Source organism: Equus quagga, chromosome 13, assembly GCF_021613505.1.
Source record: "Equus quagga isolate Etosha38 chromosome 13, UCLA_HA_Equagga_1.0, whole genome shotgun sequence".
Taxonomy (NCBI): Eukaryota; Metazoa; Chordata; class Mammalia; order Perissodactyla; family Equidae; genus Equus; species Equus quagga.
Genome location: NC_060279.1, coordinates 36,336,747 through 36,360,734, shown reverse-complemented (window position 1 = coordinate 36,360,734; position 23,988 = coordinate 36,336,747). Strand labels below are relative to the sequence as shown.

Genomic DNA, 23,988 nt, shown 5'->3' with positions numbered 1-23,988 from the left:
CCCCAGGGTGGATGCAGACAGGATAGGCGGAGGTCATGTGGTAATTTAGAATCAACACCAGGGAAAGGAAATGCAGATCTAGTTCCTGCCCTGGGTCCACAACAACTGAATCATCTTGGCCAGGTACCTTAACACCTCTGAATCTTGGAATCTTCATCTGTAAATTGGCAATAGTAGTATCTCTCGTGAGATTGTTTAAAAATGTGTTAATAGTTCCCGAACTCCATCGTAATCAGGGAGCCTATTTCAGAAACAATGACTTCACCTTTCTCTCTTGCCTGTTTATATTATGCTTTTCAAAGATACTTGGACTTTTATCGCTAATGCACAATGACCCCAGTGCTGAGAACAGGCTGCAGGGAGGCAAGAGACAAAGAAGGGAGACACGAGTCACTGCTGTAATAAAAGCAAGAGGTGCCTCGGACAAGGATGGGAGCGCTGGAGGCGATGAGATGAGGTGGTATTCTACATATAGATATTTTAACTTTTTATTGTGAAAAATTAAAAACATACAAAAGCAGAAACTAGCATAAGTTCCCCTTCTTCCAGCAACGTATCCATCACTCAGCTTCAGAAATGTGCACACAGGACCAACCCTGGTTTCATCTTACCCCCATCCACTTCCCACCCAGCCTACCCTTATCAGATTATTTCAAACAAAATCGTATCATTTAATCTACAAATCCTTCAGTATGAGTTTAAAAGATAAAAATTCCTTTTTTTAATAGAAACCACAATACTATCATTTATATCCCAAACATACAATCATTTCTTAGTATTAGTGTACAATTTTCCCTTCATATTTTGAAAGTGATGTATTTCTTAACTTGATTTGTTTGAGTCAGGATTCAAACAAGGCCCACTCATTCCTTTTGGCTGATATGTCTCAAGTCTCATTTAATATATAGGTCTTCTCTCCTTCTTTGATTTTTTTAATTTCCTTCCTTCCTTCCTATCTTTTGTCATTTATTTGCTGAAGAAAGCAGGTCATTTGTCCTACAGAATTTTCCCCCAGTTTGGATGTTGCTGATTGCAGTGCCATGTGTATTTAACATATTCCTTTGTCCCAAGGATTTCCTGTAGTTAGATCTAGAGAATCTATCTGATTCAGTTTTGATATTTGCGCATGAATACTTTGTAGGTGGTATTGAATACCACCTTCAAGAGGCACATCAAGTGAGGGTCTGTCTTTTAATGTTAACCAGTAGGTGTAGCATGAAACATCCACACAAAACAGTGGTTTTCTATTTATTTCATTCCTTCTTCATTTATTGGAAGAATTATTCTCACATCAACTATTTGGCAACTCAAAGATACAGTTCCTACAAGAAAGGTGGCTCCAGATCCTTTGAGTAGGAAGTAGTATTTAGAGACTACAACCTGTGCAAGGAGTGCTCACTGTTATTGGATTGGTAGTTATTTCTGGGTCTTTTCAGCAGACAGACCTAGGAAATAACTATCTTTTTTAGAAAGGCAGAGTTTGTCATCAGTTTAAACTATTTCCAATTCAAATTTGGGTTTGCAGGGTTGTTACTTAACTTTTTAATTTTATATTTGTATTTCTCTTCTCTAATGTTAAAAATTTTGGGGGGCCGGTCCCAGTGGTAAAGCAGTTAAGTTTGTACATTCCACTTGGGCGGCCCAGGATTTGTGAGTTCGGATCCCAGGTGCGGACCTGCACACCGCTTGTTAAGCCAAGCTGTGGCAGGCATGCCACATACAAAGTAGAGGAAGATGGGCACGGATGTTAGCACAGGGCCAGTCTTCTTCAGCAAAAAAGAAGATTGGTGGCAGATGTTAGATTAGGGTTAATCTTCCTCAAAAAAACTTTAAAAAAAGAAGAAAGAGAAAAAAATGTCCCTAATAATGTTAACATAATTAGTTTTTGCTTTTGGAAACTCAGCCGACAGCCTGCTTCTCCAGCTCTTCTGATGATTTTACAAAGTATTTAATATCGTGTTTTAAATATCTTTCTCTGTAAACCATTTGGAATGGATTCTTTTGTTTGAACTGAACCCCGACAGTGTGAACAGTGTAAGCAGGAGGGGAGGAGATATCCATGGTCTATGAAGTACCTGTGCAGCTACTCACAGTGAAACCAATGAGTGCAGATGATTCCCCAGTGGGAGAATTGTTGTGACCATGTTAAACAGAGACCTGAGTCACTCACTCTCTTCTGTCTATGTATAAATCCGAATTCACCAAAATTTGTACTTCTGTTTTTCAACATTAATCCTTCTCCCTCCTTATTCTTTTCCCCTAAATCAGACCCTGGGGAACATGTCAGTTTGCCTCAGAGCAGGTACACAGGGTCTTCCCTTAACTATGGATCCTGGTTATGTTAGTGAAGTCTTTCAGGAGCCATCCCATCGCCACTTCAGAGGAGATGAATCAGGAGTCCTGGGAGTGAGTGCACATGGGCAAGAAGAACTGGAAAGCTGGAACTTGTTGTCCACTCCAGAGACCTTGAGGGCTGCACTCAGCTGGGGGCTTTGGATCAGGGACAAGTCTTATGAGGGACATTCTCGTAACTTTCCATGGCTTCTTCATCCTTACAGTGGACCATTCCAGCTGAATCCCCTGAAAGTTGTCTCTTCACCTCAGAGTAGATAACGGAGGCACACTGGAGTGGAAAGAAGATAGAAGAAGAAATGGAAAGCGAGAGGGAGTATGGGGCTATAGGTAGTAGCAGAAGAGAAAATAGTCAGGAAATAAAACTCACCTTGTCCTCTAGAGATGTTCTGGAGGTATTGGCTGTGGAGGGAAAGGGAACCACTGAACTGTGGGCATCTGGATCCACCAAGAACTCAGTCTTTTAGCTTATTTCCCAGAGGCTGGGAGCCACTGGGCCCTTTCATTGATTGTCATGTTTTTCTAACCCTAAACCCCAACATGCCCTGTAGCACATGTGATTTTCTGTTTCATCATTTCTCAACCCAGCCTTCTGCAATTTCGTTTCAAGCTCCACTGATCTGTAAAGTCTTCCCTCAATACCATGCCAAGAAACCTTGCTCCCTTCCTTCACCAGATGTTGAGAAAGGATTTGTCTCTTAGTTTTAATTCTTTCCTCTCTTAGTGTATAGCACTTCCATCTCACCCCAACCTCAAAGTTCACCCCTGATTGCCCACCAAGTTCCAATTACAGCTCTTCATATGTATGCCCTCTTACATTAGCATATTCTAGTTCTTGATTTTATTGCCACAATTTCTTAGAGATGGAACCACAGTGAGAAAAAAGTTTAGAAGGTATGATTTGTCAGATCCCACATGGGAAATCAAGAGTTTCAGAGAAGAAGATAGAATCATCAAAAACACATAGTAATTTTATGGAGAGATAGAGCCTGAAAAAAAGATACATCCTGGGACTCTTTTTCACCATATTCTTACTATAGACCTTTAGGGGTTATAGATCTTTTTAATGATATGATAGAAGCTATGTATTCTCTTCTCAGAACAATAGTCATATGCACGGAACTTTGCATACAATTTCCGGGGCTTCAGGCAAACCTTGAGGCACTGATGAAGAAATCTTGCTACAGATCATTAATACATAACGTGTCTAAAATATAACTAGTCCGCCAACAGAGTGCTCAGCTATAACAGTATTTTGACAAATGCATCAAGGACAGAGTGTGAAGAACAGGAAATGATCAGGGTAACTTTATAAGATGGACCCAATTAACCCAAGCAAATTGGTGGAAGTTCTAATACCACCATGCAAAAGGCCCTGATTGGTGGAAACGGCTGAGAAATCAAAGTGAGAACAAACTAGGTGATCAGATGATATGTGTTGGTCAAATATAGTAATAGGTTCTAGAAACAGCAAATATAACAGCAAAACTGAAGACTTGGTCTTTTACTGGTTGTGTGACCTTGAAAATTCTTTAGCCTCATTTGTAAAACAAGTTTAGGTAAGATTACAATTGAAATTTCTAGTAGGTACAAAGATACTGGAGATTTTAAACTCCCAAGTGAGGTGCCATATGTAGAGAAGGCAACCTATGAAATGGGAGAAAATATTTGCAAACCATATTTCAAATAAGGGATTTATATCCAAAATATATAAGGAACTCATACAACTCAATAGTCAAAATAATAATAATAATGACCTAATTAAAAAATGGGCAAGGGAAGTAAATAGACATTTCTCCAAAGGAGACATACAAATGGGCAACAGGTATTAAAAAGGTACTCCACGTCACTAACCATCAGGGAAATGCAAATCAAAACCACAATGAGTTATCACCTCACATCTGTTAGGATAACTATTATCAAAAAGACAAAAGAGAAGTCTTGGCAAGGATGCAGAGAAAAAGGAACACTTGTACACTCTTGATGAGAGTGTAAATTGGTATAGTCATTATGAACAACTGTATGGAGGTTCCTTTAAAAATAAAAAATAAAACGATCATATAATCCAGCAATGCCACTTCTGAGTATTTATCCAAAGGAATTAAAATCAGGATCTTGAAGAGATACCTGCACTCCCTTATTCATCATAGCATTATTCACAATAACCAAGATATGGAAACAACTTAAATGTCCATTAATGGATGAATGGATAAAGAAAACGTAGTATACATACATAATGAAATATTATTCAGCCTTTAAAAAGAGGAGAATCCTACCACTTGTGACAAGCTGGATGGACCTAGAGGACTTCATGCTAAGTAGAATAAGTCAGACACAGAAGATAAATACTGTATGTTCTCACTCATATGTGGAATCTAAATATTCAAACACATAGAAGTGGAGAGTAGAATGGTGGTTACAAGGGTCTCGGAGGAGGAGAGAGTGGAGGTAATTGTCAAAGGGTACAAAGCTCGAGTTATGCAGAATGAATAATTCTGGAGATCTATTATACAGCATAGTGCCTGTAGCTGACAACATTCTATTCTATAGTTAAAACTTACTAAGAAGGTAGATCTTATGTTAAGTGTTCTTACCGCACATAATAATAATAATAATAATAATAATAATAATAAAGGGAGTGGGAAGAAATTTTGGGAGATGATGCATATATCTATGAACTTGATGGTGGTTATGGTTTCAACGGTATATACTTATCAATGGTATATACTTATCCCCAAACTTGTGAGTTGTATACATTAAACATGTACAACTTTTTACATGTCAAAGAAAAAAGTGGTGAACTCCTTATAACATGTTAGAATATGGATGAATTGCAAAACATTATGTTAAGTGAAAGAAGCCAGATAAAAAGACTACATCATATATGATTCCATTTATATGAAATTATAGAAAAGCAAAACTATAGGGACAAAAAGCAGATGAGTGGTTGCCAGGAGTGGGGCTGGGGGAGATTAACTGCAAAGGGACACGGAGGGATTTTCTGGGGTGTTGGAAGTGTTCTACATCATGATGGTGGTGGTGGTTCTCTGACTGTATACATTTGTTAAAATTAATTGAATTGTACATTTAAAATTACTGAATTATATTGTATATAGGTTATACCTCAAAAAGCTGATTAAAACAATAAATTTGAGCAGAATAGAAAATAGAGTGTATCCCACTAAGTATTGTCTCATATAGCTTTTGTTTCAGTTATGTGTCAGTGATTGTGTGTGTGTGTGTGTGTACATGTTCGCCCTGGCTGACAATACAATCTGTATTTCTTATGGTGGATTATAATAAAAAATATTTGAAAGCCACCAATCTAGAGAGTTGAGAATTCTGACTCACAACTGGTGATCGGATCAGAATAGTGTTGCTGGGTTAGCACGGACCTGAAATGCCCAAGTGTTCCCAAGGACAGATGTGGTCCACGTGGGAGAGAGAACAAGCAGAAGTGTGGCCATCTTGGGTCCTGTCCAATAGCATTTACAGGTACCAACAGACTCCAGCAGCATAAAGCTGGATGTGATCAACTGGAAGTGAGACCAGTGAAGGAGTCGCAAACAACTCTGGAATTAGAAATGTACCAGGTGTGCCAAAGGAACTTCAGGAAGGAGAGACTCAGCAGGAAACCTCAGAAGAGACTACACATGCACCTCATAGGGGAGAGTGCCTGCTTAAGCATCTGGCAGGCCAAAGAGGTGGAAACCTGCTTCTAAAACACCAACTGGAGTAAGTCCTTTCCCCAGCAACCTCCAGACTAGTCAGGGGAGGCCAACCAAAGAAACAGAGAAGAAGCCAACTCTACCCTGTCTTCCCTCTCAGCCCTACCATCGCCAGCTTCCACTCTGAAATGTGTCTGAACTAGAGATGGGAAAGTTTTGATTAATATTTTGAACTCGATATTCTAGTTACTAACTTGAGACTGTGACATAGTGTCCACTTACTGTCTATTACCTAAGAGAATAGAGAATTTGTCAAAAAGCCTTTGGCTGCCAGAATTTTCATCCTGAGTGCCTGAGAAGATCTCCCACAAAATACAGTATAAAGAGACTGTGGAAGACAGAAAATTTTTATAATTAAACCATAAATCTTGCTTGTTCAGTGTATTGGTTGCATGGACGCATTATACGGATTAATTAAACGTATATATGTAAACATATATATACACACATATATGGATGTATATATACGTATACATTATACATGTATATAAATGTTCTCAGTACACAGTAGGTGCTTTGTTATCATTCATTAATTACTTAAGGACAACCTTCATATATACACCTTCATGATCACAGTATCTATCAGAAAGATGTTTAATTTTGTTCTGACCTTCAGCAAAGATATATTATGCATTTTTTAGTGTCTACCCTCTCTCTTCAGAGTCTAAGCACCACACTGTAGGGATTTTTATCTGCTTTGTTCACTGATTGACTTCCTATGCTTACAACAGTACCTGGCACATAGGACGTGCTCAATAAATATGTATTGAATGAACGAGTATAGTTTGCAGCCAGAATCTATCCCCAGTGACTTACTTTCCTTTTCTTCTCCCTGCTGAATAATCTGGATCTCAGAATATACCAAGTCTCCTTCTTTGCGGTGCACTGGAAAGAAAAAACAACACTTTCTAGACTGTCCCAGTCAGTGGTATGTGCTGCAGATGCTCCTTCCTAAGCATCCTCTCCACTCTTCTGGGACAGACTGTGAAGCAAGTATTTATTGGGCATGTCTAGGTGTGGGATACCTTAGGGAGACCAGGGACCTTTTCCAGACCTCAAAGCACATTATCTTTCCCTGGCTCAGGCTGCGAGCAGCTTCCTACTGGGGAATCCTCACCATTGCTGTACAATTGCTGCAGCTCCACTGCGGCAGGGCACGTGGGATGGGCAGACTCTCTTAAGCCTGGGGTGGGAGGACTCCTGTGAGACATAGAAACACACGATCATCCCTGGAACATTATAATATGCAGGAGACTGGAATAACCAGAGAGAAAGGGGACTTCAGCAGACACCAGAGGACTGGGGACCCTGAATGGTTTAACTGGAGCATCAATATGTCTATATAGAGTCATATTGTCTTTTTAAAAGAAATCCCGGGGCTGTGGTATGGGCAGGTTCCCTGGGAACAAGGCCAGAGAGTCTCTGACATCACAGCAGCAATCATCTCACAGGTAGAATGATCACTTTCAATTGGTTAAAAAACCTGACATCATCAGGAGGTATTGTCTTCACCTCATCCTGTCAGGACAATTCAAGAAGCAATTAGACATAATCCATGCCCCAAGTCCCTGGCTGTAACCTAAGATGGAGATACTGACATAGACAGAAGAAGAAGACCATATTTTCCAAACCAAAGTTAAAGGCACAAAATCTGATGAAAATATGTGCACATGTGGAGCAAAAAGAAGATTATTGGAAAATGCGACTTTCCTGGTAAATCTGGAACAGATAGTCATTTTACACATAGTTATAGTAATATATTGTTTAACTATAGCACTATTTGCACCAGAAATACACTGCGTCAACCTAGAAAATCTGTAACCTTTGGTATCATCCTTTTAGATGAGTGGATGAATTTCAAATAAGAAGCTTATCTAAATACATGCAATCTCTATAACACAGACTATTAGAAGCTTTCTTGGAAGCTGTGATTTTGGCTGTTTCAAGGAACGTGAAAATGGGAGCATCTAACCATAGGGACATAGAGAAATCACTTGACCTAATTTTGCAGCCCCATAGTTCTGCATATTTTATTCTTGGAAAACCGCAAGGCTGAGGCCTCACCTGATTCTGTTTTTCAGAAAACCGTCTCCTGCAAAATAAAGCAAAGGCACGTTTATGTCAGCAGAGGGAGCTCTTTCTCAAATACTACTTCACGCACATAAGCTGCCTAAGAGAGGTCACGGGAAAATTCAAACACGGACCCTGTCCCGAATTCTCATGAAACTTGATGTGAAAAAAAAAATTGAACAAAGCATGTAACTTACTGGGGACAGGGCCACATATTCCTGGGTTAAATATGCAATTATTTGAGACTTGATTAAGATTCAAGGCTGTGTCCATGTACCTCAGGAAGTATTAAAAATAACTGACTTCTGTCTTGTAGAGTAGTGAGGGGCCGCAGGTGGACAGCAAGGAGCATCTGTGGTCATGCCCACAGGAACCTGGGGCTCCAACTCAGGCTTGCTAAGGAGACTTGTGGTCAGAGGTCCAAAGCTCCCTATACCTAGCCCAGAGCAGGGCCCACAGAAGGCGCTCAGAAGGACCTGGTGAGTTGAACTGAATTACATCAAGAGACAGAGTTGAAGGATGTGGGTGATTGTTCTAGAACTGAAAGAGGTCCTGTGCCTGTCTTCCACACCAGGTTTTCTGGCATCTGAAACCAGCTTGACCTGGGCTAAGGCAAGAAGCATTTGGAAGCACATGGTAGATGGTGCCTGGCAGACGGAGAAACTCTCCCTCAGGTAGGGGAGGAACTGGAGGGCTGACCTGTGGAGAGCAGGGCCTCTGAAGCATGAGATGGTAGGTTCAGGCTTTGACTCAGGGGAGTCTCTGAGGAAAAAGAATAGAGATTAGCCAGATCCTATTCCTAGTCACTTCTTTACAGAGCCTGTCGGTTTATTTTGATTGTCCATTTAAGGGCGATTTAGGACAGGCTGACGTATCTAGTTGACCAGTCTGTATGAACCAAAGAAACCGCCCAAGTAAACTGTTTAGATAAAATTTTTGAAACTTACATTTAAAATCTTACTTCCTCCCCACCTTTCACTTGAGGCTTAGTAAACCAAACTAGATATAAGCAGCCCTCAACCACAGCATCTATTAAGAAAACTGCCCTTTAAAGGGTTTGAGTGTGCCTGTGAGTGTTGGAGTGCTGAGGTGGAGAACGGTGATGTGGTGGTTACCGAGGCTGCAACAAGCTGAGGTGTCCAAAGCAAGGGCTCTTGCAAGTGGTAGGAGAGAACACAAACCTGATTTCCTCTGGTGCCAGCAGCAAAACAGCAGGGCAGCAGCCAGAAGAATGCTGAGTGACACTCCAGTGGCTCCCCCGGCAATAAGGCCACTTCTATTCCCTGGAGGGCCTGAGGGAGAAGAGTCTGTATGAGCCCCAGGGGAAGAGATCTAGGGCCTAGAATTGCCACGATGCCCTGAAACCTTCCCTTGGCTTGACTGGAGTCTGAGCCCTGGGAGAGGGAGGAATCTCAAGGGGCTAGGACTCACGAGGGCTAGACCGGGGATGATGTGGCACAGGAAGTAGCCTTCTACTTGTGGGAGGCTCAGACCTGAGCCTGTAAAGGACAGGAAGTAACTCATTGTGAAGTGGTAGAAGGCAAGAGGTTAAGAGTCCTGGTGGATTGTGGCAAAGGGGAAAAAGGTAGCCAGCTCCTTCCACTGATGAGTACTACAAAGCTAGAGTAATCAAAACGAATTGGTACTGGCATAAAAACAGATACAGAGACCAATTGGACAGAATCTAGAGTCTAGAAATAAACCCATGCATATATGGTCAACTAATACTTGACAAGGGAGCCAAGAATGCTCAACAGAGAAAAGATAGTCTCTTAACAAATGGCACTGAGAAACCTAGATATTCAAAACTAGATACGCAGAAGAATAAAACCGGACTTCTGTCTACGCCACTCACAAAAATTAACTCAAAATGTATTAAAGACTTATATGTAAGACCTGAAACCATAAAATTCCTAGAAGAAAACAGGGGCAAATCTCTTTGGCATTGGTCTCAATAATGACTTTTTGGATATGACACCATAAGCACAAGCAACAAAAGTGAAAATCAAGAAGTGAGACTGCATCAAATTAAAAAGCTTCTGCACAGCAAAGGAAACCATCATCGAAATGAAAAGATAATCTACAGAATGGGGGAAAAGACTTGCAAATCATATATCTGATAAGGGGTTAATATCTAATAATATAAGGAACACATACAACTCAATGGCAAAAAAACAAAAAATCCCCAAATAATCCAATTTAAAAATGGGCAAAGGACATGAAGAGACTTTTTTTCCAAAGAAGATATATGAATGGACAACAGGTACATGAAAAGGTGCTCAATATCACTAATCATTAGGGAAATGCAAATCAAAACCACAGTGAGATATTACCTCAGTCCTGTCCCAATGGCTATTAGTAAACAAACAAGAGATAACAAGTGTTGGTGAGGATGTGGAGAAAAAGAAACCCTTGTACCCTGGTGGTTAAAATGAAAATTGGTGCAGCCACTATTGAAAACAGTATAGAGGTTGCTTAAAAAATTAAAAATAGAACTGCTATGTTCTATTTTCATCCAACAATCTGGGTAAATATCCTAAGGAAATTAAATTACTACATCAAAGAGATATCTGCATCCTCAAGTTCTTTGCAGCATTATTTACAATAGCCAATACATGGGCAAACTAAGGGTCCATCAATGGATGAATGGATAAAGAATGTATACATATATATAATGTATACATATATATATGTAGGATGAATATTATTCAGCCATAAAAAGGAAGGAAATCCTACCTTTTGCAACAACATGGATGAATCTTGAGGGCATTATGCTAAGGGAAATAACTCAGACAGAGAATGACAAATACTGTATGATCTCACTTATATGTGGAATCTAAAAAAAACAAACTCACAGAAACAGAGAACAAATCTGTGGTTACTAGGCACAAGAGATGGAGGATGGGGGAAATAAATAAAGGTGGTCGAAGGATACAAACTTCCGGTTACACGATGAATAAATTCTAAGGATAGTAATGTACGGCACACTGACTAGAGTTAAGAATACTATATCATATATTTGAAAGCTGCTAATACAGAATTTAAAAGTTCTTACCACACACAAACAGACACAAAAAAAATTGTAACCAGGTGAGGTGATGGATGTGTTAACTAACTTTACTGTGGTAAACATTTCACAATACATCCATATAGCAAATCATCACACTGTACCACTTAAATTTACACAATGTTATATGCCAATAATATCTTGACAAATGTGGGGGAAAAAAGAAAGGCACAGACTCTAGAATTATATTATTGGGTTAGAATCCTGACTCTTCCACTTACTAGCTGTGTGGCCAGGGAAAATTATTTCATCTCCCTGTGCCTCAGCTTTCTTATCTGTAAAATGGGGATGATGGTAACTATATTAGTACTATTGGAGGTAGACTAAGTATGTGTTAATATATATAAAGTACTTTGAGCAGCTCCTGACACATGACAAGTGCTATGTCTATGTTAGTATTAGCTCTTATTTGTTGCCCTCATACTATGCCCTAGGCCCTCAAGAACTTCATGCTGCCCTCTGATCAGCTTAGGGGACACGCCCACAAATTAGGTCTGCTCCTACTCGGCATACTCCAGCCAACTTCAGCCTATTCTGTAGACTGAAGTGTTTCCCCCTGAAATTCATACATGGAAGCAGCCCTAACTTTTGGAGATGGGGGTCTTTGGGAGGTAATCAGGTTTAGATGAGGTCCCTCATGATGGAATTAGTGTTCTTAGAAGAGACACCAGAGATCTCTTTCTCTTTTCCCCCTCTCTACCATGTGAGGACACAGCAAGAATGCAGCTGTCTGCAAGCCAGGAAGAGAGCTCTCATGCCAACCTGACCATTCCAGCACCCTGATCTCAGACACAATCTCATACTTGCAGCCTCTAGAATTGTGAGAAATAAATTTCTTGTTGTTAAAGCCACTCTGTCTATGGTATTTTGTTATAGCAACATGAGCTTCGGCAGCCCACCTTAGCCTAGTACTGCAGGCTAATTCAGAGTTTCTCTCTTGCTAGAAATTCTCCCACTTCTAAAGTACAGAGATTTTGCATAAGGTCCATGAACAAAAGAGATTTAGGAAGAAATTTCTGCTCTATCATACATCAACTCAATCCTTGACATTTGCTTAATCCCTGAGATCATCTGTTTCCTTAACAGACAATGACATCTACCTTGCAGGGTAGTTGTGAGTGTAAAATGAAATTACATGTGTGAAGTAACCAGTTCACTGTCTGGATCAGAGGAGGCTAATTCATTTTTATCCCCTTAACCTCCAAAAGGAAGGTAAGTAATTTTACACTTGGGTGTGAATGACCCTCAGATTCACTATTACCCTATTCAGGGATTGCAAGCTTTGGGCTCTCCAAGGTAAGCTTCTCAGTATAAGAGCCTTCCTGGAGAAGCAGCACTCCTACCTCCAGTGTCACTCTGGATTTAAGGCACTCAAGAGCCTTCAGGGAGTGCCCTTTGGGAGCTTTCAGCTCTGCTATCTTCTCTTCCCCTCCCCAGCTGCTTCTTGAAATGACATTAAAATGACACCCAGCTTAGTCTCTGCCCTTCTCTGCTGGGAATTATGCTCAATGTTGCTGTTCGCTAAGAAATTTTGAGGGTGACAAGCAGACCCTTCTGTGGCACCCTTTTGTGGGAAAACATGTCAGTCCCCCCACCTACGAAGACCCCGCTTGATCACAAGACTTGCCTCCAGGGAGTTGAAGGGAAAACTGCACAGCAGCTGGGCCATTAACATAGCAAGCCCTTCCCAGAGCCACTAACCAAAACTGTTGAGGTTCACAGTTCTGTCAGGGCTGACTGCTGATATAAACAGCACAGTTCTATGCTTATTTAGCCTGGTTGACGCTAGGCACTTGACTATGGGGTACTCCCTAGGAGAACTTTGACAATTCTTTCTCTGAGCTAAATGATTTCATGGAGGATAAAATCTGGGCTGCCTGGTATAAGCTTTGTGAAGTTATGCAAATTACCAATCCTTTCTGAGCTTCACACTCCTTTTCTGCAGAATAGAGATAATAATATCTTTATCTTCTACGATTGTTACTATGATCAACAAAAATGATTTATGTAAAATTTATTCATTCAACAAATATTTATCAAATGCCTCATATGAGCTAAGCACTAGTCCAGGCACTTGGGATACAACAGTGGTCAAAATAAAGACCTACCTTCATGACACTAATATGGGAGGAGTGAGAGGAGACAGCAAAGACTACATGGCATGGCAATTAGTGACACATGTTGTGAAGAAGAATCCAGCAGGACCTGGAGAGGGAGCACCTTGGTGAAGAGCTGCTAGGGTGGTTGGGGAGGGTCTCATTGAAAAGGTGATTAGTGTTCTGGAGGAAGTGAGGGGGTGAGCATGAGGATATCAGAGAAGGGCAATGCAAAGGCCCTGAGGTGAAAGTGTGACCAAAACATTTGAGAAAGAGACAGAAGACCATGGTGACTAGAGTGGCAAAGGTGAGGGCAGAGTGGCAGGGGACAAGTCAGAGAAGTAGGAGGGCCAGATCATCAGACCATTGAGAAGATGTTGGCTCTCACTCTCAAGGAGATGGGAAGCCAGGGGAAAATATTGAGCAGAGGAGTAATAAGAACTGACTTATGATTTAGAGAGGTCATAAGTGATCTTCACAAGAATAATTTCAGTGGAATGAGGCAAGCCTGATGGTGATGGACTTGAGAGAAAATAGGAGAAGTAAAAAGAGTGGGTAGAGAAAATTCTTTTGAGGAGTTTTATTGTTAAAAAAAAAAAAGCAAGGAATTCTAGCTTTCCAGTAGCTCCTCAATAAAAGTTAGCTTTATTGAATATCAAAGGATGCAACTTAATCTGAGATAGAGGAGGAATTTCAATTAGTAGAAACCATTTCCTGAGTGCCAAGGGAGCTGAGTGGGAACTTGGCTTGGCCTGTGTGGCTTCTTGGGGAAAAAGAAAGAGAAAGAGAAATACATAAGCTAGAACTGTGGGATCCCAAAGGAAGGCTTGTCTCCTCAGTGGACAGAACTAGGCTCTGTATCTGCTCTCTTGTAAGTTTCCTGACCTGCATACAGTTGGGCACTGAGACCCTCTCAGGCCTACAGTAATGGAGTGTAGGAATGTCTGTTACTTCAGTCCTTCAGACTTGAGGAGACTGGTTTGATGTGCCGTGGATGATTTACTGAAAGCAGAGTATAGGTGACACTTAGGATGATAGAGCTGTACCCTACCGTAAAACACTGTTAATGAGTTAAAGCTGTTCTTTGTGATCAACACACAATGGATCAGAGTACAGCACACAAAATCATCTCCAACGTGTGAAATGTCTCCTGGCCAGCTTTGCCTCACTGTACGACTTCATCATAACCTGAATTATTAATATTTGAATGGAAGAAATTGTCTATCACCACGGAAAATGGCAAAATGGAAATAGAAAAAGGAGAGTCACAAAGATAGTGTTGGTTATGCCCACTCCTAATTTGAGAAAGCTGAGAATAAATAAGATCAATGGAAATTACAACTTACTTCTCACGGTGATGTTCACTACCTCACTCCGGATGTGGCCGTAGCCATTGTCAGCTGTACAATAGTATTCCCCAGCATGGCTCTCCCTGGTAACAGGTATCCTAAGCTCTGCCTTCTGAGAACGCTGACTTTTCCTCCCCAGACTCTCCTTTGTGTCCTCTCTGTGCCAGGAGAATGTGGTGTCCCCTGTGCCTTCAGCCACGGAGCAGACAAGGATCAGTGTCTCCCCTTCAACCACGTGGCCCTCTTGGGGCTGGGTCTCCAAAAGCACTCCAGACACAGGGATTCCTGTGTGCACACAAGATGACAAGTGAGGGCCTGGTGTGGGAGGGCAGGGCTGGGATGTTGGACAGGGTCACCTTTTATGTCACTTTAAGATATATTCTTTAGCAGGTGCCAGCATTGTAGCTCACAGACTGTGGATTTTGGACCTAGAATATCACTAAATGTAGTAAGTTTTCCATCCTGATACACAAGACTCCAGGAGAAAAAAGATGGGCTATCCCTGGAGAAGCATTTAAGTTTTGTCTGATGTCCTAGTTGGAGGTCTGGATTGTTTTGAGAGATAGGTAACAACAATAGTGGCCATAATGGCACTGGGCTGGATCACATCCATTTCCAGAAGTCCTGCTTTGGTACCTAAGACAAGCTGATATTTATTGTGTTTATCTTTGTATGTATGCATGTATGCACCTCCTTCTTTTCTGCTTTATACATCACAGGCACTCATATTACTATTTGTTGCTACTGATTAAGAAAACATGGAAGATTATCTTCTAAATAGTTTGCCCCAAGATCTGGCATTCTAGAATCTGCCAACTCAGTAGCAGGGCCCCTTGTTTTCTTGTTTTTGTTTTGTTTTCCCCAACTCCTGTATCTAACTCCATGAAGCACCTCTATCATTTTGAGGCTATAGAGTGTCAAAGGAAGACTGAGTTTTAAAGAAATGGAGTTGGAAATGAAATTCTGCATTTCTTTTGTTACAGTACTTCACTTCTCAGTCTAAGCCTGATGCTTCCACCAGGATGGCAAAATCCATCTGTACTGGGCAGTCCCTACCCACAAAGGGCCAAAGAGTAGTCAGAGAAAATACCACAGCCCCACCCAGCCCACCTGGCTCTCCAACACTCACTCTGCACCTGGATCTGCAGTGGGAGGCTTCGTTTGTGGACGCTGTGGGTCATTGTTTCAGCACCACACCAATAAGATCCTGAGTCTTCCCTCCAGATGGTTGTGATCTGGAATTCTGGGGACCTGCTCCAGTCTGAAAGGATCACCTCGTTGTCTCTGAAGAAGACGAAGTGAAGCTGAGTGTCTGACCGCTCTAGAGGGAGCTGTGTTTCACAGCTCAAGTTTACAGAATTCCCCTCTGTAGGCTGGGAGGCTGTGACTGTCAGCTTTGGACGTGGAAATAGTTCTAGAGAGAAGAGGAAAATCCAGTTCTCAGCATGAGGGTGTTTAGAGCCCCGGGAGAGGTAGGCTTGGATTCTCAGTCCTAGGAAACTTCAGACACACAGCAAGACAAACAAGCTTATCCAATCCTTTGTCACATTTTATTTAAGTCTAATCACTCCACTTTCTCTGCCTCCTAGAGGACTTAGGCTTCTCATTTATTCAGAGTTTTGATATCAACCCACAGATCCCCTCCTGTCACACCCAGTTTCCCGACCCTGACATTACTAAGCAAATCTAAATGAAAGGAAGGGTTTACCTTGAATTTTAATAACTTTTGTACTTGATCTAAACATATAATTTCCTTCCACAGATCCAATGCACTGGTAATAGCCACCATTATTTGAACTTGCTTGTGGTATCAGAAGATCCAAGGTTTTATTAGAATCAGAAATAACTTTTCCATTGTAAGTGTACTTCACAGCAATCAGTTTCTCTTTCCCCCTTTTCTTGCATCTCAGAACAAACATATCACCTTCAAACACAGCATCCGGGGCTTGAAGGATGAGAGGGTCTGGAAACCACAGAGAAACAAGACATGTCATTCAGGCACTCCATCCTCTGTGTATCTGGAATTACAAAGGTTTTGCTGTTTTCTTCTTTTCTCTTCCACAGGATTTAGTCTCCTGACCCAAGGGTGCTCATTTCCTTTCAAATCAGTGACACACTTCAGATACAATTCCTAAATAAATCCCAAGCACATCTACTTAATCATTCAATGATAGATTAAAAATATAAGAATTCTCAAACAGAGAGGAAAAGCTGAGAGGAGGTGTGATCAAAATCCCTGATGTCATTGAATATGGCAAAGATCAACACCAGCTTGCTCATCAAACCTCAGAGCAGGAGTCATCCAAGTGGTAGCTTTTAGCGAAATAGCATGGGAAGTATTACAATGCATTGGAGTCTGCTATGTGGCAGGTTTATCATCACAGACACAAATCCAGGCTGGAGGGATAGTGAAAGTGGTCTGCTAAGGAAATTCTCTGTTCTTTGAGATTAGTTCTACCCTTTCTTTCTTAGATGACAGCAGTGAATGCCTGCTCCTACAGAGCGATGCCTGTGGAGTGATCCAAACCATTGTCCCTAAAGTAGGCAAAACAGGACAGGATGAGATAGGGTGTCAGAAAAGTAGGAGTAAAGAAGGGACTGATACTAGGACAGGTGGGGACACAAGGCCTGAGGTTGGAGATTTTCCCCTCTGAACTCTTGTTTTATGGCACTTTTCACTTTCTATTTTGTGCTCAGTACATTCATGTATGTGTAACTTCTCCTGGAGGAAGTCTGAGAGCAGGATCTCAAACAGCTTCATTTTTGAATCCCCGAACACCAACTCCTTTCCTATGTAAGTGTGCAAGAATGTTTTCATATTAGACATTTGAACTCTAATATCAATAGCAGTTTGGAAAATACTTATAGACCAGGAAGGAGAAGGTGAAACTGAAAGTAACTGCGGTCAAGGGTTAGAGCGGAATGAAAGCCTCAGTTCTTGGAGACTCCAAGGAGCTAAGATGTACCAAAACCATTCCTAAAGTTTTAACTAATTCTCCTTCTTTCTCACCTGAAGAAAAATGCAAGCGCACAGGGTTACTTAGCTGTGAGCCCTCGGCCTGGCATCTGTAGTCTCCAGAAGAATGGACCTGAAAGGTGTTTCCTAGGGTTTCGATTTGTGTTTCTCTTCCAAGGAAGTGACGATACCATTTTATTTTCTCTGGTGCATAGAAGTGAAATCCATCGCAAGTCAGATTCACAGTCTCTCCTTTGAAGACGGTGGTCCATGGAGGATGGAGAGAAATCGTGGGTTTGGGTGCAGTTGCTGAGGAGGAGAGAAATGAGTCTGAGGTGGAGGTGCCTGCAGTCCCCACTACAGAGGTTTGTGTGGGACAGACTGGAGGACCTGGCTTTGGAGAATCCCTAAAAGGCCTTCTGGGAAGGGTGCTGTTTCCCCAGGTTGCAGGTTCTCCAGCTGTGCCTGCCTACCCAGAGGTATGGGGGCTGCTCCATGGTCCATAGGAGCATGTTGGCCTTTCAGAGCCAACCCCAGCAGCACCGACTGACCATGGAAGATCAGTGATGGGAGGCTCACAACCCCCTTACCTTTCCCAGTGGGCCATGTCCTCAAGTAGCTTCCTCCTGGATTCCCTCCTTTCCAGGCTCCTGATATTACAGACTCCTCTCTAAGATGAGCAGTTGTGTGCCATGGGCATGTGGTGGGCTGGCGGTTGTGATAGAGGGAGCGTAGGAATTTGGGGATTGATTATGCACTTATGGAAAAGGGTTTGAGCTGTATTTTTTACCAACAAGAAGTAGATAGAGGAGAAGGGAGCAGGCTGTTGTCCGAAGTGAGAATTATATTTGAATAGCGACAAAAAGTATGAGTGCTGGGGGGAGGGGGCTAGGTGCTCCTATCTCCCCAATCCTCAAAGATACTCTTTCATGACAATAAAATATGGACCTTGCGTTAAATCAGGCTTTAAGATCTTTGAAACACTGACGGATAGAAACTGGAGAATGTAAAGGTAAATATAAATTGAAAATAAGAAGTTTAACTCTCCCTGTTGAAAATAAGGGAAAACTCTTCTCCCTCTCTCCCTTTTCTTTCAGAATTCCTTACAAATGATGTAAATCTTTATAAAGGCTGAATAAGCCCCTTGCCAGTCTCACAACTCAGGAATGTCTTTCTCAAGAGGATCCATCTTTTCAAAATGCAGACATCTAGGGGGATAGCTCCCCTCTCTCCCACTTCCTGTGGGAGGATGACAGACTACATTTGGAGGGCACCTTGCTCCAGTATGCAAAACTACCTCCAGGCGTAAAGACCTGAGAAGTTTATTTCTCCTTTGTATGAAAGCCAAATAGCTCACACAGGGGTGGTCTCCCCGATTATCATGAGCTATGTGTGACAAAGGGTGCTGTCAAGACCTCTTAATTGAGAAATAGTTTAATCTTGAAAACATGTCTGTAATGGGGTCGTATCTGCCTGGCTGTACAGGAACACCACATTCGTCTCTGTCTCCGCAGTCTCTTAGTGGATTGCGATGCACATCACATTCTGGTTTAATGCTTACTCAAGAAACAAGCATTTTTTCTTTAATCCTTTCTGAAGAGGATTTCTGGATTGGGATAAGATTTTGTTTATAATTATATTTCCCCGAAAGAAACTGTTACTGAGGCTCTTATCTAAGTGTTTATTTTCTGAGTTTTGTAGTTGTGAGGTTGTGAGGGCTAGTAACTGAAGGCATCCCGAATATACCGCTGTGGCATAAAAATTATTTTGAGCTGAAGGCATTTGAGAGTAGATTTTATGTATGTGTTTTTACTCTGAACACCCTTATCTATCTGAAAGCAGGGCCTCCCAAAAGAACTCAATTATCATAAATTGCCTCCCCAGGAGCAACCAGGAAGGATTAATTCTTATCACCAGAGACTGGAAGTGCATCACACCTAAATAAATATTGTGACAAAACTATCATAGCTCTCATCTGTTCTCTAACGGCCTATTTATCTTTCCTAAAAGCCATTTGTTTTCCCCTAAGTGCTCTTCTCCCTTTCCCCTTTCGCTATTCAGATGGTATATAAGCCCCAAATTCCACCTGCCTCCATGGCTCACATTTTTCTTTGTTCTCCTGTAAGTAGTGAATAAAAATCTCTCTTTTCTCTTGTTAATCTGTCTTTGTCCATTTAGTTTGCAGGCCCCTATTATAAAACCTAAGAAGATAGAGGAAAAATGTTTCTTCCCTGCCATAACAAAAATAATTACAACCCAAATTATACATGATTGGAAACATCTCCTCAAACATCCTTCCCCTTTATTGCTACTACCTAGCCTGCTGAAAGATCAGTGCCTTGATGGGCTAATCTTTCACAGGACATACAGCGAAAATTGATGGCAAAGTGATATTTAAGATTTTGCGAAGATGCAGTAACTCATGAAGTTGGTAGAAGTTATGTGGGACCACTGCTCTGATGGCTCCCAAAGTCACTGACAAGTGTAGTAACAAGGCTCTGTTAACAATTGAAGAGGAGAAACCAATGATAGGGAAAATACTTGTTTGGCTTCTGAAAGTCAGTCCCAATGCCCTCCTCTTAAGCCTGTTGCCACCGTTGGGTTTGAAAAAGTGAAGCACTGACCTTCCCAGCTGTGTGTTCTGGATAAAGAGATGTCAGAGGAATAAAACTAGGAGTGGACTAGGGGATGGAGATTCTGGGGAAAGTTTTTCCTTTATGGTGGAAAGAGAGAGCATACTGGGAAGCTCTTTTACAGTGTTAGTTCCCCTGCCCCCCTCCACCACTTCCTGCCTTGAACATGGTCAGGATGCCTGAAGCCGTGGTAGCAACCACATACCAAAAAAAAAATCAATATTAGATTCATGCTTTGCTCTAGAAATTGCCTATGATAAGCTAAAGTCTGTGAAGTAGAAAATAAATTATTTCCAATTGTATTGTTTTCTTTTTCAAAAATAAAATCTCAATTTTGGGTTATGTAATTTACTATAAAATTTTAAGTGGAATCACTTTGTGTGTTTTTTTCTTAGTACCTTTATACTCAGATCAACGTCTACATTTAAGAGCTTATAAGCGATGGCTTTTTTAAAGTTTGAGACATTATATATTCATAACTTTCTGTGGAAAAACTAGCCAAAGTGGTGTTTTAGTTATACTCAAATGTGACGGAAATATTCTCCCTCTGTTTGGAGGCAAAAACTGCAGAGTAACCTGGATACTTGTTTCAAATGAAGAAGCTAAATGTTCTGTTTGGTAATGTAAAACATTCACGTGTCTCTGCAGACTTTTTTCTGTCTCTCTTTAGAGGTTGGTACAGACTATCCTGTGTCCCCAGTGGGTATGGGGTTGTTTTTCCTGAAGGGAATAAAAATCCCCATTATCTCTATCCTAGGAAGCACCTGGGTTTAGGGACACAGGGACTTGGCAGTAGGTCCTATACTAGAAGAAAGAGACTTCCTTTGGTGTATGCGGCCAGATTCCTTGCTGGTCCAGATAAGCTGGCCCTGCCGCACACTGATGGCCCTATGGCCAGGAGGAAACATACCTTGTCAGGGCCCTCATGAGGTTAGAACTGAGTTAATGGGTTCTGAGATTAACCACATCGAGTAGCTGATGTACAACACTCTCTGTACCTTATTTCTCCATCCTAGAACCATTAGTAAAGTCTTGCCAAGTTGCAATCTCTTCCCAGTTAGTCAGGGATTTGTGGGAAAGGGAGTGTATCCACAGCACTAAGGGGGAGAACTGTAGACCCAGGAACTGCAGGGGACAGTGTATATCAAGGGGCTGTGCAGCCCCCAGGATGGACTCCATGGGCTTGAAAGAATCCACAGGGATTGGCAAAACACTTGGAGACAGCTTCCAGTAGAAAGCTGGACTTTCTCCTGACAAGTAGGATGGGGGCTCAAAGTCATCATGATTTGAGTTATTAATAGGAAAATATCTACAAAAATGCTGAAGTTCAGGATAAATTGGTTGATATGGTTAGGGCAGTGCTTTGTCAAGCTGGAGCTAGGAAACGTGGAGAAGCAGGCAAGTTGTTTGTACCCCATCCTCCCCCACTGAGGCACTGGCTTATTTCTATGCTTCCCCTCTCAGGAGTTTATGCATTCTGTCAGGTTGGCTAGAGTCTCGTGTCAGGTGGAGGCACCCCCCTCTCTTTGATCTCCATGACATGTATCCTAGGCCCCCCAAGTTCATCGAATACAATAGCAGGTTTGGTCCAAGAGTGTAACTCCCAAACTCTTAAGATCAGAATGATAAGACAGAGCGATGGTTTCATATGCTTGTAGTCCTCAGGAAAAGGATGCAGAGACAACAAGGCCTCTTCTTACAAGTGTTTGAGATAGAGGATGGTTATTAGGATATCTTGAAACATAAGAAAGAAAAGAGAAGGGGTACTTACCAAGTTGTCCACTGACTGGAGCTGCAAAAGTCAAGAGCCAGACATCAGCATAAGGCATGGAGCCCCAAACCACTCCATCTTGAGAGCTCACCTGCCCACATTCTTCTTCCAACTAAGAGGAGGAGAAACACGTCCAGTTCCACTCACTCAAGAGAAGCAAGGTAATGCCATGGCCAAAAGTTCAGGCTGTGAACTCAGGCAGAAACAGCTTTGAATTTTAGCTGTGTGATTCTGGGCAAACTATATAAAACCTCCGAGGCTCACTTTCCTCATCTGTAAAATGGGGACCATAAAAGTGACCTCATAGTCTTGTTTTAATGCGTTCAATTAGCAAGTCTTCAATTACTGGTTGCTGTCATTGCGTTTTGAACACTGACTGTGGCTGCTGCTGAGACTTGGCTTCACTATCTTCTTGCCTGGAACGCTGTTCTCCTCCTTCAGTACCAAAGTCAAGTCACACCCATGGCCCAGATGAAATCCCACCTCCCCCAAGAAGCCTTCTCAGATGCCCCTAGGCTGTAGCAGTCTCCCTCTTCTCTCGACTCAGAACACAACCATCGCAGCTCATTTGGAACTCGTAAATGGACATGCAGTGTGGGTTAGTGCTTAAAACCATGGTTCCAATGTTAGATTATGGATTTGAGTCCTGACCCGTAACTGTTCTACTGAAGGAAACTTAAGGCAAGAGACTACCTCTGTGCCTTAGTTTCCTTATCTGTAAAATAGAATTTATAGCAATTCTAACCTACCGATTGTTAGAGGATTAGATAAACTAATACATCAGATATTCTTAGAAGTATCTGACATAAGGCTCAGCAAGAGTTAATTATTATCAGCAAGCATTAATTATTATCACCCACATTATCTTATGACACATTGTGTAATATTTTCTTCTACTGCCAAGTCAAATGCTCTTGCATTTGTACTTTTATTTCCTTATCAGAGTGTCAGCCTTGGTGGGCAAAGACTGTGTCCTCTATGTCACTGTGTTCTCCTCACTGCCCAGCATTGTGCCATGTTCATATACCCATTCATCTGCTATTTAGTGAGTTCCCATGATGCGCCAGCCACACTAACAACTCTTCGCTCAGTTAGGGTTTGGAGATACAGCTGAGAACAAGACAAACATGCTTAATAAATATTTGGTGTATGACTGACTGACCGGTCTTTATTTCCCTAGCTTGAGCTACTAGGAAATCTGTGCCTCATTTATATAAATATTGATAAATAGTACAAAATTAAGGAAGAAAAAAAACAAAGGGAAACCTTCTTATTTCTTCTCTTCTCAGGCTCTTTGCAAACATCAGAGCAGGTTTGATCTTGGGTACAGAGAAGGCAATAACTATTCTCAGCAGATCATTCTACACCTGCTCACAATTAGGACATGGTCCTTTTAAAATGGTCTCAGTTCATCTTTCACTCTGGTCTTCATGACCTGTGATTACCAGGGTAACTGAATCTAACTGTAGCTTTATTTTTACATGGAAAAATAAGCCCACTTTTGGAATAGAAAAAATTTTCTGTAGGCAGTTAAAAGCAAATGATGAATACACTTTTGGAAATCAATTTTTTTCTTCTCATACCATTAAATCAACATCTTCCCCCTTTGTTCATTTTCCACTGTTCTTAAATAGGAGTAAAATCCCTTTTATCAGCAGCCCAGAGGAGAAGCCTTTGCTAGTGGAGAAGCTCAGATTTCTCAGCGAGCAGAGGCTTCCTCTCCATCACTTACCAAGGAACAGCAAGGATGCCCACAGTAGCATGGAAGCCTGCTCTGGGAGCCCGAGGAGGAGCAGTTCTTAGGAGACAGGCCGGTTCCCAGTGCTGGGTAGTGAGCTCAGCAAGATGCTTCTCTGAGTATAGCTGGTTGCGGTAATGAAGTGAAAAGAGGAAGTAGAGGAATCTTTCTTAAAATACCAAATAGCATGTTACCCAGTGTAAGAGAATCCCAATAATGAAAATCAAT

General features: G+C 41.6%; 1 protein-coding gene across 1 annotated transcript; it reads right to left on the bottom strand.

The window, feature by feature from the left end:
* Positions 1-2,497: 2,497 nt before the first annotated feature.
* Positions 2,498-23,785, bottom strand: FCRL4 (Fc receptor like 4). Its single transcript, XM_046682014.1, has 12 exons — positions 23,755-23,785; positions 22,023-22,043; positions 17,673-17,927; positions 16,371-16,625; positions 15,792-16,076; positions 14,660-14,947; positions 9,332-9,442; positions 8,145-8,172; positions 7,198-7,280; positions 6,897-6,965; positions 2,723-2,754; positions 2,498-2,623 (listed from the first exon to the last, which is right to left on the bottom strand). The coding sequence occupies exons 1-12, from the start codon at positions 23,783-23,785 to the stop codon at positions 2,498-2,500; spliced, it is 1,584 nt and encodes a 527-aa protein (XP_046537970.1).
* Positions 23,786-23,988: the final 203 nt, after the last annotated feature.

What these genes read in the sequence shown, in the direction of transcription:
- FCRL4 (XM_046682014.1), bottom strand. Translation starts at nt 23,785, where the DNA reads ATGCTACTGTGGGCATCCTTGCTGTTCCTTG. An exon ending in GGCATCCTTGCTGTTCCTTG is followed by an intron (nt 22,044 to 23,754) that starts GTAAGTGATGGA and finishes TGACTTTTGCAG; the next exon opens with CTCCAGTCAGTGGACAACTT. An exon ending in GCAGCAATTGTACAGCAATG is followed by an intron (nt 6,966 to 7,197) that starts GTGAGGATTCCC and finishes TTTTCTTTCCAG; the next exon opens with TGCACCGCAAAGAAGGAGAC.